At 47.4% G+C, this 13,246-nt stretch overlaps 1 protein-coding gene across 1 annotated transcript; it reads left to right on the top strand.

Moving 5' to 3' along the window:
- Window positions 1-1,854: 1,854 nt before the first annotated feature.
- Window positions 1,855-12,295, top strand: GREM1 (gremlin 1, DAN family BMP antagonist). Its single transcript, XM_054826152.1, has 2 exons — window positions 1,855-2,087; window positions 8,884-12,295. Exon 2 carries the CDS (start codon window positions 8,885-8,887, stop codon window positions 9,437-9,439), a length of 555 nt encoding a protein of 184 aa, XP_054682127.1. The 5' UTR covers window positions 1,855-2,087; window position 8,884; the 3' UTR covers window positions 9,440-12,295.
- The last annotated feature ends 951 nt before the right edge of the window (window positions 12,296-13,246 follow it).

The raw sequence follows: 13,246 nt of genomic DNA, 5'->3' as shown, positions 1-13,246 counted from the left end.
ACTGCACTACAGTTTGCTTGCCCTGTTATTTCTGCAGCACTTCTACATGCTGCTGGTCAAGTAATTGAAGTGATTATTTTTTTAACAAGTTATTGCTAAATGTGTGCGTGAATTACAACAATGGGCCTAATTTACTACCTTGCTGAGCACTCAGCTATGTAACTGGCACTAAGTGGAGTCATGCTTGAGCCTTAGCTGATCTAAGCACTCTAGAAAGTCAGAAACCTGGCATCTTGCCTAGACCCAGCATCCCTAACATAGCTGATCCTTTCATTTTATTTTGTCTTCCCCACCGGCAAAACCGGGGACAATAAAAATCTCTATTTGCCAAGTGAGATCCGGGCCAGTCCGAGGCCCACGGTGGGTGCTGACTACCAGGGCTGGGTCGCTGAGCTGCAGGGCTGGTTCGGTTCACAGGCAGTAATTCGTGCTGGACAGTCAGGAGAGAACAAACCGTTGCTTGCAGCACCGCCTGCACATCCCAGTTCCGTCGCAGGGCGCTTCTATTTGCTTTGCTTCGCTTCGTGCTGGGTGATGCCCACCGCTGGAAGCGGCAGCTGACAAACGTCTCTAATTAGCAAGCCCAAAGGTCAACCCATATTTCAGAGGCTGCTCCTGCTCGTAATGACTCCGTCCCTCCGTAGCGTTGCAGCCCTCCGTGTTAAAAAGCCCGGGGGGGGTCGAGCGCCGGTGCTGGCGCGCCTGGAGGCCGGGGCGGCCGGGTGGCACCGGGGGAGGTGCGGGCTGCCACTGCCGGGCTGCGAGGTCCCCTCGCCCCCCTAGGGCTCTGCCTCTCCATGCCCCCAACCCCACGCTGGCTGCAGACGGGGTAAGCTTCGGGCAGCCGCAGCGTGGAGACGCTCCCCCCCGGTTACGGCTGCGAAGGGCTCGGTCCGCAAAGACGCTCAGCCCCGCCGGTTTTTGCCCAACTCCGAGTTTTGTCCCCCGTGGGGGCTGGCCCGAGCATCGCGGCCGCCTTGCCTAGGGGCTCCGGAGCAGCAGTCTGCGGAGCGGCCGCGGGTGCGGAGCGGTGACTCCCCCCGTGGCTGCCCCGACGGGCGGGAGGCTCCGGCCGCCTCCGCGCTCAGCCCAGGCGGGACGCGCCGCTCCTTCGCCGTCTCTGCCCTTCGCGGGACGCCTGAGAAGCCCGCAGACCTCTGAGAGAGGCAGTGACGGGAGGGGGAAAAGCCACCCGATGCGTCCCGCCTCTTGCGAGACAACAAAAAATAAATTTAATAATAATAATAAAAAAACCTCACACTGATAAAGAGCTATGAGCGCGGCTCCGGATTGGGAGCCAGGGTTTAACACCCACCCCACCCCCACCCCCCCGCACACGCACACACACACAAGGGTTTTTTTTGCTAAAGCTGCGTAATTCACGGCATGTTTGCAGAAGGCAAAACCCAGCAATGCCAGTTTGTAACAGGGAGGGCCAGAAAGGTGGCTGCCTACCTCCTGGGCAAGGCAGGCCGGTAAGGGGCACCCCGCGGCGGCTCCGCTGCGGGACCGCTCGCCCGCCCGGCTCTTGGGCAGGGAAGCGCCCCAGCAGCCCAGCCCGCGGGCCCGGGCAGCGTGCATGGAAGGGCAGCGGAGGCGCGGGCGGGGGGGTGGGATTTAACTCTTCTTAAATGTCATCCTTTAACGGGGATGGAAAATGTGAATTTTCTGTGCATTCCAGGAACAATTCCTTGGGGTGGTGACCTTTAGCACCGATTCTCTTAAGAGAGGAAAGTAGTCGAGTGTTTATCTGGATGACTGAAAGCTTTCCCTGGTGGAAGTTTATGGAAGTGTTAAAGGGGGCGGATAACACGGGCTTTGGAGGCGCTTGTCCAATGATCTGGAGGGGCTTGGAGAGCAGATCTCAGCTGGCAGACATTTAAATGGGAGACAGCTCGGCGCTGCTGCAATTTGTAGGCAGGATCCGAGACTCTCTCTCTATGGACTCCCGGGCAGCTCCGGGCTCCCACGCCACCCGCTCCGCCGAGTGACCCGCCGGGCAGAGCCCCGCAGAGCCCCAGGCCCCGCCGAGGAGCCGCCGCCGCCGAGCCGGGCCCCGCCGAGGAGCCGCCGCCGCCGCCGCGCAGGTGAGCCGGGACGCGCCGCGCTGCGCTGCGCGCACTCACAGCGGGGGCGCAAACTGTTCCGGCAGCTGCAGAGTTCGGCCAGTCTTTGCGGGAGGCAAAATTTTAATCTCTTTATCCTACCTTCAGGGAGGGGGAAGGGGAGGAGTCGTTCATCGGTGTCTAGCAAAACTCCTGGGCGTCTCGGTTTTGCAGAGGATGACACCCGTCTCTCCCGTCAGCGGGAGTGAGGCGGACACCGACATTTCCGCTGCAGTGCTGGGGCTTAGGGCGCCGTTACATCTCTTTCCCCTGACAAGCTCAGGGATTGCAAAAGCCCCGTTAGCTCTGCCTCTCATCTCCGCCTACAGCATCACTCCCGACAAATTGGATTCGGCGCCCACCCGACACACGGCAAAATCCCGGTCCGGCCTCTGCGCGGAGCGGGGGCAGGTCCCCAGGTGCCGGCCCCGTCCCGTCCCGTCCCGCCGAGTTCCCTCTACGAGACCGCTCAACCCCCGGCTCTGCCTTTGCAAACCTCTGCTTCTCCGCGGAGCGTGCGCCTGGGCCTCCAGGGGCTCCCCGAGGCGGGGGCGGTATCGCCCGGGGGAGTCGGCATGTCCGGCGGGGTCGAGCGCCGCGGAGCGGAGGGTCCGCACCGGCAGCGCGCCCGCGGGCAGCGCCGCGCGTCCCGCAACCGCGCGTCCTCAGGCGCCGTCGGGCGGGATGGACGGCGGCTCCACCGCTGCGCTCGGCGCCCCGCCGCCTTTCCCTCCGCCGCCTCCCCGCCCTGCCCTCCCACCTGACTCGGCGCCAAGGGCGTTTTGCCGCCCCGACGGCTCGGCGCATCCGTCGGCCGTCGCTCCTCTCCCCGGCGCTGACAGGCCCCAGGCTCGGCTCGGCGCCGCCGGAGCCCTCTGCGCAGCGCGGCGGCCCGGTGCGGCCCCGAGGGCGCGGACTGGCCGCGTTCCTCTCGGCCCCGGGCCCGCGGCGCGACCTAACGCCGAGCTTTTCCCTCCGGGAGGACGCTTGTTTACTTGCCCCGTTTTAATGCCATCCCCCGGGGGCTCGGGAGTCACTTCCAGGGAGCTCGTCCTTCGTTGGGTAGGCCTAGACGGCGGCCGCCCCCCGGGGAGGAGACCCGGGCGGTGTTGCCAGCCACCCGCGAGGAGCGTCCGCCGGGAGCCGGGTGAGCCGCTCCCGGCCGAGCCGGCGGCCTCTGCGCCCCGACGGCCGCCGGCGATCCCGCAGCGCACCCAGGCTGCGCTCGGCGACAGCCCCGTCTTACCTGGGCGGGTTGGGCGGTGCGGCGGGGCTGTCCCGTCCCGGGAGAGGTTGTCCTGTCCGGTGCGGGGCCGCGGCGGCGGCGGGCCGGAAGGTGGGCGGCCCCCCTCGCATCCTGGCGGGTTGCGTTGCCCGGCCCCGGCCCGCTCTTCTTGAGCCGTACCGTCCCTGCTCGGCCGTCAGCTGCGGCCTCGGTGCTGGTGTCCCGCTCGTGGCTCCTCTCGGTGAGTGAACCCCGTTTCGCTCATCAGCGCTGAGACCCGGTGCTGGGGAAACGTGCACAGACAAGGGCTCTGAAACACCAGCGTGCGTCTGGCTGACGCTGCAGCGACGCGGGGTTTAGTTACCCGGTTTGTGAGGTGCGCGGAGCTCTTTAGGTCCAGCGCCGGTAACCCCCGAGGCACTGCTGCCTCTGAGCTACGCCCGGTGATTCCTGAGCTGGAGAACCGCTGCTCTCCTGCCCCCGCTCCTCACTGCGCCGAAAAAGCCTGGGAGTAACCAACTAGCATGCGGTGCAGACTGTGTGTGATAAAGGGCGCCAACGCCCGTAGCCTTCTGTTCCTCTTTAGGATTCGGTTCCAAGCTGTGCTAAAAGCATTTATTTTTCTCTCGGCGATGTCACCCAGAAATGCGTAGCTTCTCCTGAAGACTTTCTCCTTTTCAGTAGGCATGGCTGCGTGCAGGAGCAAAACTGTTCTGGTGGTTTTAGGGCTCCGTGAGCAAAACTGAAGGGAGTTTCGCTCTGGGGAGTGGAGCTGTCAGGCTGTGTGGGCATCTTCAGGGCAAGTCTAATTCGGGTTTGGTACCAGCCGTGCCCACCATGATGTTCAACTTCCCTGTGGTCCCATAGAATGTCTTACAGAGCGATACTTTCTTAAAGGGGGAATTCTCTAAGTTTCAAAGTTCTTTTTTTCTTTCTTGTATTGCTGCCTGCAGTCATTACGTGTCTCAAAAAAAGCCATTTCCATGGCTCGCAAGGAAAAATGATATGAAATGTAAACGTATCCCAATTCTACCAGAGATGTTAGTTTTGCTGTCTTGATCTCAGAAGAAAAAAATAATAAATTATGGTTCTCTGGGAACTGCCATTGCCATGCCTTTTTGTATATTTAAAAGTACAGATCTATGAACTATGAAAACACTACATAAGACTATTTCTGTAATTCATATATAATAAGCCAGGCATAAAATTATTCTGATCCTTTGGGACATAAACCACTTCAATTTTCTCAGCAGTCAAAGGGTTGTGTTTTGCCTCTTTCTTTGGCTGGTATTTGAAGCCCACCAAATACATTTATTTTTTTAGGTCTTCATCAGATTATTTTTCATGTTTTCTGTGAAGCACATGAGTCTATGGCTCATCATAATATTTTCCTAGTAAATATGGTTCACAGATGAAATTATGGGCCTGCTGAGGTCTGTGAGAATTTTGCTGTATATTTCAATAGAACCAGGATTCCATCCAGTTCTTTTAAACAAGTTGCTTTGTGCTAAAAATTTCAGTAATAACTTTCTGACTTTGCTTGGGAACTCACAGGGAAGTGCTGTTTATGAACTGACATGGAGATCCTTAATTTATAGCAGAAAATGTATAAATGAAAAAATTACATCTTAATTGAATGAAATAATAAACCTGAAAGCATTTACACTTCTCTGTGAATGGTTTCTAGTATTAATCCACAAAATTCCTAATCTGTTTTAGATGATGAGATCCCAGGCTCTAGATAAACCACATATGAGGTGATATGAATGTTAGGGCCCAATTCTGCTCCTGTTTGAAGTCAGCAATAAAACTTCTTTTGGCTTTAGGACTAAGAGCTTACAGATGATGCAAAGTAGAACTCAGCTTAGCAGTGAAACATGGAAAGAATAGATTTTGGAAGTATTTTGTTACTTTTAAAAAATAAATATTAGTTCTATTGGATCTCTGGATCTGCATGAAATAAGTGGGAATTTTGGTTATAGTTATCTGTTTGTTCAAAGGATTCTCAGATAGACTCTCAAAAAGGTTTTTGGTTATGCTAGTATAACAGCCAGTATCAAATACTGAAAATTTTGCAGAAATTTGGAATATAATTCCTCACAGCTTCTACCCAAGCTCCAGAGGTATTACTTCTGCAGAGTTAAGGCTGAGACAAGGACAAACCCATTTACTTCAGGAGAAATTTCTTTTTGGTAAAACTGGGCATGGCAATAGTGATTTAGCTACTTGTACTCTTCTGTGTTCTATTTTTTTGCAGTAATAAACCCCCCCAAAAAAACCTGGTAAGGAAACATTCACAAACACTAATTCATCGATGGATGAACCACTCTAGTTCCTAATGTAAGCACACAGAGGTGTCGTCTTCTCTCATAAGCAAATGCCTAGGGACCAGAGGTGGTGCAGAATGCTCACACTGCATTTTGGCTGCTTTCCTTACTGAGGCATACCACCTCATTTGCCTTTGTATTTTGCATTTTTAAAAATAATCTTAATTTTTTAATAAATGTGTAATAAGTTACTATTAAAAGAAGGTCCTAGCTGCTCAAGGTCCTTGAGCTGCTGTGGGGATCATGGAGTTCACACAGCCTCCTCTGTGGGTTATGTTTAAACTGTATTTACTTTTAGATGTGTGTTTTGGAAGTGACCATAACAAATGGTTTTGCTGAGTTTGCTAATTTTCACTTGAATCACAGTTTCTTTTATGAGCACGTAATATGTCTTCTGCCTTTAAGGTTGGAAACAAACTCAGTGAAAAATTACCTTTCCTCCCCCTGTTTAGGATTATACTGAAACACACACTTGCATTTCCTTAGGGTTAAGCACATACTTCATAAAGATGCATGTATCTGGGATACAGAGCTTACAATAGTAAACATTACCATCAAATTCCCCCAAATTCCCATCCCAAAGTACACCTCATTTTCACATGACTAGACCTTACTGCGTTACCAATTGCGCATTTATGAAAAAAAAAAAAAAGAAAAAAGAAAAAGGTGAAGTAATGTGGAGGTCATCAGTTTTAGAAATAAAAGTAGTCCATCAATATGCATGTTGGTGGAACTTCAACTCAGTTATGGGACACTAAACAAACACCTGAACTTTTCTGGCATTGCTTATAAACTAGCAATTTATTTTCAGTTGCATGCAATGACTTTTTTTCTTTTTTCTTTTTTTTTTTTCTTTTTTCTTTTAAGGCTGTGGCAGCATGTTGAGTAAATAAAGTGCATATTAAAATACTGTCTAAATACAGCATGGGTATACAGTCGCAGCAGAAATAGGAATAGTTTAGGAAGGAGTCATTCTGGTCTCTTGAGGAAATAAGCAGTGGTTTATAACTCTTTTTAAAAAATTATTTTAAAGATTAAATTAAAAAAGACATACGTTTAAATAACATTCAGGTTGTAATAGAAACCGGAAAAACCAGCAAATGTGCAGTCCAAGCTGACACTTGAAATTATGCTGCATTAGTCTTCAATTAGAATTCCCAACTTTCTTTTTTGTTCTATGTCAGAGCCTTAAGGTTATTAAAATTGCATGTTCTGTACCATATTTCATTTAGATATTAAAAGCAGCCCTTCCAAGTTGTCTGTTGGAGTCAGCAACAGTGTCATTCTTACATCCCTTGCTTGAAGCCTGGAGCTTCTGCCAAACGTAGGACATACTGGTACATAAATATAAATGAATAAAGTGAATACATATATTTATCATATGCATTATAAACTCCAGGTGCTCTAACAATCTGTAGACAAACACTTAAAATATTACATCCACAAGCAAATCCCTGAGTACGATTGAACCCCTCTATGATACTTTTCCACTCCAGTAATTCCTTTCCCAGTCCATTCAGTGAGAAAGGCTTTTTGAACAGCATAATATAACATTTATTTTCTTCGTGTGACTGGAAAGACCTAGTAACTGAGAAATTAACAGCTATCTTTTATAGCAAATGGTACTTACCCCGCGCCGCTGCTGAGTCTCTAGGTGGCCCTTACAGCGTTGGCATTTGGCTGCTTTCCTGCCTAGTTGTGTGGTCTCAGGCAGAGCGGATACAGCCGTCCAGGACGGTGCCCTCGGTTTCACATATGTTTCTTGGGTAGTAACATGAGCAGGACTCTTTGGTTCAAACACTAATTTGTCCCTTACTGATAAAATGAGTCGAATAAGGCATACAACCCTAGCAGTCCAAGCAGGTAGAAGACACCAGCTTCCTCAGGGTTTTTTTTCACAATTCTTCCCCTTTTTTAATGCATGTGCCTCTTCGCAGTTCTCCTGTTTCATGGGGTTTTTGCAAGCAGGCTCTCATTTCTGGTGGCTTCTTCCAAGCTCCCACGGGGAGGGTCCCGTGAAAGCCTCATTTCCCGATCTGTCTCTCTTGCTGCCACATCCCTTGCTTTCCAGAGCAACATGGTACGTCTGGAAGAGGGGGAAAGTGTGACTTCCAGTGAGTTTCTTCCCGGCTGGTTGGTGTCTTGAGCTGACTGAGCCGCTGAAAGAGCTCAGAGCTTTGGGAAGCAGCAGGAGCGGTGGAATAAGGGAGGCAAGAAAGGCTGTTCCTACACTATTAGTTAGGTTTGGAGCAGGGGTGCCATTTTGAAGAACCTAATAGTCTCCACTTACTGCACTTCTTGAAGTGTTTTTTTGTGTGCACAAACTGCATTCTTTTCTGATAATGATACCTCATGATACTTAATGCTGTATATGAAACTCTGCTGTCCTCATACGTCCTTTCAATATCATGCCGTGTTCAATGAACAAAATTCAGAAATCTGAAGAATTCTTAACACTGTGACTGCATCTGTGTAACTTCTATCAAGGATTCAGAGTAATGCGTGAGAAATTGTAATTTGAAGTCACAGATGCATCTCTTTGAACCTATACCTAAATATGCTTTTATGTTAGTTGTCTATCTTGTTGCACATCTCTTATCTTAAGCTTCATTACACACAGACACCTTGGACCAATTCAGAGGTGCAGTGTGACAGAGCTTGGGGTGCTGTAATTCAGACGACAGGTGGATATAGCATGCACATTATAGTCTGGATGTATATTATGCAAGAAGCTGTACAAAGCTTCTGAGTCTGACTAAGGAACACAGCTAGACTGGATCTCCTGAGTCAGAGTTTAGCCCCCTGGTGTTGTAGACAGCTATGTCATGTAAGTCCATGTGTAGCATAAAATCTGCTCTTTCACCAGTCTAAGTCAGGAGCAACCTTCCTAATGTCAGTGAGCTACGAGAAGGGAACGAGAATTCTTAACTAGGGTAATATACATGGAAAAAAGAGCTGGAAAAAGATGCATGCTACACAAAATGAAATTCTGTTTGGACTACTTTAGCCTCTTTCACTCACCATATATGAAAGCTTTTATCATTTGGTAATTTGGAAACAGCTTCCAGCTGGTAAAGGCTAAATGAATGCATATCTGTTATAAGCACATGCATACACCCCCCCGCAGCCCCCCAGCCCATTTATTTTATGGAACTGAAAATTTACTGCTTCTGTTGATATCTGAAATCCACAACTGTGCTTTATTCCCTCAACTTCCTCCATGTAGGATGGTCCGCACACTGTACGCCGTCGGTGCCGTGTTTCTTCTGATGGGATTTCTGCTACCAGCAGCAGAAGGGAGAAAGAGGAATCGTGGATCTCAAGGTGCTATCCCTCCTCCTGACAAAGATCAGCCCAATGATTCAGAGCAAATGCAGACACAGCAGCAGTCGGGCTCTAGGCATCGAGAACGAGGAAAAGGCACCTCAATGCCTGCCGAAGAGGTGCTGGAGTCTAGTCAGGAGGCCTTGCACATCACTGAGCGCAAATACCTAAAGCGGGATTGGTGTAAAACTCAACCCCTCAAACAAACTATCCACGAAGAAGGCTGCAACAGTCGTACCATTATCAACAGGTTCTGCTACGGCCAGTGCAATTCATTCTACATCCCCAGACACGTCCGTAAAGAAGAAGGCTCCTTCCAGTCTTGCTCCTTCTGCAAGCCCAAGAAATTCACCTCCATGACTGTTACACTCAATTGCCCCGAGCTTCAGCCCCCGAGAAAGAAGAAAAGAATCACCCGAGTTAAGGAATGCCGGTGTATATCTATTGACTTGGACTAAACTGAGACAAATATTGTACCGATTGCACTCTGACTGTACGCAATCATTGCCAGCGTGAGAATGAGTGGCATGAACTAGCATACCTTCGGGGCTGGACAAAACTGAAAGGAACCTAGTGAATTAACCTAAAACAAGCAAAAAACAAACAAACAAAAAAAAAACAAAGAAAAAAAATGATGTAAGGGAAGGGCACACGTGTGTTTGTGTGTAAGGGAGAGAATGGATGTGTACAAGCAAATACATAAATGCTCACTATGACAAAAAAAGTATGAAATATTAAAAAAATCTATTTACCTGCAGTGATGAATTAGGTTTCCTAGTGTATATTCACATTTTTGCCGCTTGCTGGGAAAGTGGAGCTGTGGCTTTTGCTAATGTTCACCTGCCATGCTGTTTGCTTTTACGGTATTACGAGAAACATCAAAGTGAGAGGACAATATATTTGAAAGCATGAATCTATTCTTAAATACAAAGTAGGCAAAAAGCGGTTTTAAGCATAGCAAAACCATCGCTGCAAATAGCAGGTGTATCAAGAGTTTGTAACACGCTTCTTCAAAAAAATAACTAATCCAAAAGCCATGTCTGGAGAGCAATGGGGGGATGTGGGAGTCTTGAAAAGTCAGTATAGGAGGATGGAAAACAGAGCTGCAACAAGTTAGAAAGCAAAAGGCCAAAGTAAGTAGGTAGGGAGTACAAAAGGGAGTAGAAAAAGGGAAGATACATACATGGGAAGACATAGAGGAAGAGATATTGTCTTCTGTTTACGTTTTGCTTTAATTTATATACCTAGTCGTATATTACATAAATTAAAGAGAAACTATATACAAGGCTATAAATATACTTCTGAGTTCTAATGGCTCTCTAACTCCATCAAAACCCATTCTTGTGCCACTAGATCCATTTGATGTCTTGTATTTCTGATATCAGTTATTCTTCATATCTACATATATATGTATATGCAGTATCTTTTAGTCATTGGTATCTACACGTACATACAATGAGTATGCATACTCCATTGTGCGTATCCGAACTCTCTCCTTCTCTTTTTCACACACATACATAAAAACCATACATAACCACAGCACAAAAATCTTGCTAACCAAGATCAAGTACAGAATGGCAGTAATTTAGTACATAAAGAGCAAAGCAAAAATTAAAACAAGCATCATGTGACTGCAAATGCAATAACCACACAAGAGACAAAAGACACGACATTCATGACTAGTAAACATTGCATTGTTATTGTTATTTTAGCTTTGCCACAGGCATGCAGTTTGTTGAAAAAGAGATGCAGAACTTTGCCAGCAATAATCCTCTTTTTTTATCTTTTACCACAGACTTGCATTTAAACTGGATTTGGACTAAGTAAAGAGAATTTCCTGAAAATTAAAGGCTAACTGCCCCTCTCATTCGGGGGGAAAAACATAAAAGGGGACACACAACTTCCAACAGCTCGATGAATCTCACCTGTGAGGTTATCCTGCCTCTTCTTTCCTTCAGGATTAGGAGCTTAAACTTGATCAGGGCTGTACGTTTGGCAAGAGCACAGAAGGTCCTGCAAAAGAAGTCGGTTTAGCTAGGTGGACCCTGGGCCATTGGACCTGAGGGGCAGCCTCTCCACGCACGTTGCCCTGGGGCTCCGATTGGAAGCCTGGGGCTTGTCTCGCTGGCCGCGTCTCATACCTCACGGTGTGCAGACTACTCATGCCGTCCTGGGTGCTGGCTTTGCAAGGGCGCTTTCCAGCTGGGTGCTGAAGAGCTCACAGGGTGCTGCACACCTTCCTGCCTGTGCCTCTGCCTGTGCCTCTGCCTGTGCTTGTGCCTCTGCCTCTGCCTGTGCCGGCGGGGCCCCGACCGCCCGTCCTGGCCGGTGGGGCACCAAAGGAAAGGTGTGTTCCTATGCCAGGGTCAGCACCAGTCCTGAAAGCAACCCAGACATCACTGACGTGAGTGAAGTGGGAGTTAGGTCCAAGTTACTCGTACGATGGGGCTTGGACGGTCCAGGACTAAGTTTCCCCGTTCAGCAGCAAGCTCTCCAGTATCCGCTATCAGTGTAACTGCTCTCTCTCACACCAGATGCCTCTCTCAGCCACGAGCTGATTATCTTGACAGCATTTGTGTCCGCTGAGGAAGACAATTCTGCTCTTACTAACATGTCCAAGGGGAAAAATACATGGTGAGTGGCATGTCACAGATGCATCCAGTGGGCCCCCGTTATATCAGATACCCCAGCTGTTACACGGTGCATCACACAGTTATTGGCGATATCCTGCATCTCTGCAATTAATGTATTTTTACTGTAAAATCCATTGCTGTGAGGTCTGCATTTGTAAGACTGAGAGATTGCAACTTGTTGATTGATATTTTAAAATGCATTTCATCTGGTATACTCTCACTCAGCAGGTTTGACACATTTCTTCATGGATTTTAAAATCCAATTTTAAAATCTGGAATTACAGGAGGTAAATTTCCACTGTGTGGAATGTGAATAGTTAAACAGAAAGAAATGGATATTTAATGTTATTATTAATACAAATCCTCTTTCACTGATAATAGGCAGGGGTTGTTTTCCTTTCAAATACTGTTTTGAGTTGGTTTGCAGGGGAAAGACCCAATCTCAGTCATTGCTGAAAGTTTTGTACTAGCTAAGGTTTCTATTCAAGAAGCGGGAACACCTTAAGAATGAATTTTTTTCTGCTTGTGAAGTTGACAGTAAAGGTCCCATTGTCTTTTACAGTGACTGCTATGTCCCTAAACCCTTAGCCATTAAGCAAAGCTTCAGACATTACTGACTCCTTTATTTAAGATTAGGCTAGCATTCTGCAGGAAAATTGATAAAAGTGTTACAAATCTTTATGTTCCAAACAGCCTGTGCATAGATCATGACGGAACTCCCCTTGAGGCAGATTCCCCCTCCCCCCCCCCCAAAAAAATGTAAATTTTATACAAAGAACTTTTATGAATTGCTAGTTATTGCCTGAGAGTAAGAAAGTTCTGCTAACTTACAATTATACGAGGTATTTAATATCAACCACAATATGTATTTAAATGTCTGCTTTATTCTAAAAACAATGGACTATATAACCTAAGGCTGCAGTATTTTCATGCTCAGTCTCACAAAGCAAAACTTGGTTTAAAATGAAGTTTTAATTATTTTGTAACTGAATAGAATTGGAGTTTTTTCTTCCCAGCATTTTGTACGTCATTTTAACTACTAGTAACACATAAATAAAATATCTTCTCCAGCCCATGTCTATTGTTGTTTTTTTTTTTCTTTATTTCTTCCTTAAGCTTCCAGCTCTTTCTGGATCTGTTGTACTTTACTCTGACTTCTGTGGTTTCTTCTAATTATAAAAGAGCTTACATTATGACAATGAGACACAGAGACAAGCAATGGCACCGTCATTCAACACGGCTACTTCAATAAGGTTTTTAAATGAGATCTGTCACTTCCCTCTCACACTTCCACAATTTATAGAAGGAAAATCTCAATCTTTACTCACACTTTTCCCCTTGTAAACTATATAGTGACAGTTCAAAATATAAATCAGCCTTGAATTGTTGTAGAGTTAAAGTCGAAGTTGGTGTGCCTGCCTTACACCTTATCCCCATTTTATGTCTAGCTAGCAGTTTGCTCTGACTTTTAGCAAAGAAAAAAAAAAAAGGATAAGGAACACCTTTACAATACAGCACTTTACAAGCTGTAAATAGGGACAGAGGAGATAAAAATTAATTCTAAAAGAGAACAGGAAGATCTGTCATTTCTTTTTACCATCTCTGTCCCCGTTGGCAGCACTGGAGCACGGC

Source organism: Grus americana, chromosome 5 (genome assembly GCF_028858705.1).
Source record: "Grus americana isolate bGruAme1 chromosome 5, bGruAme1.mat, whole genome shotgun sequence".
Classification (NCBI taxonomy): domain Eukaryota; kingdom Metazoa; phylum Chordata; class Aves; order Gruiformes; family Gruidae; genus Grus; species Grus americana.
Note: the sequence above shows the minus strand (reverse complement) of the source record. Positions and strands in the feature narration are given on the sequence as shown.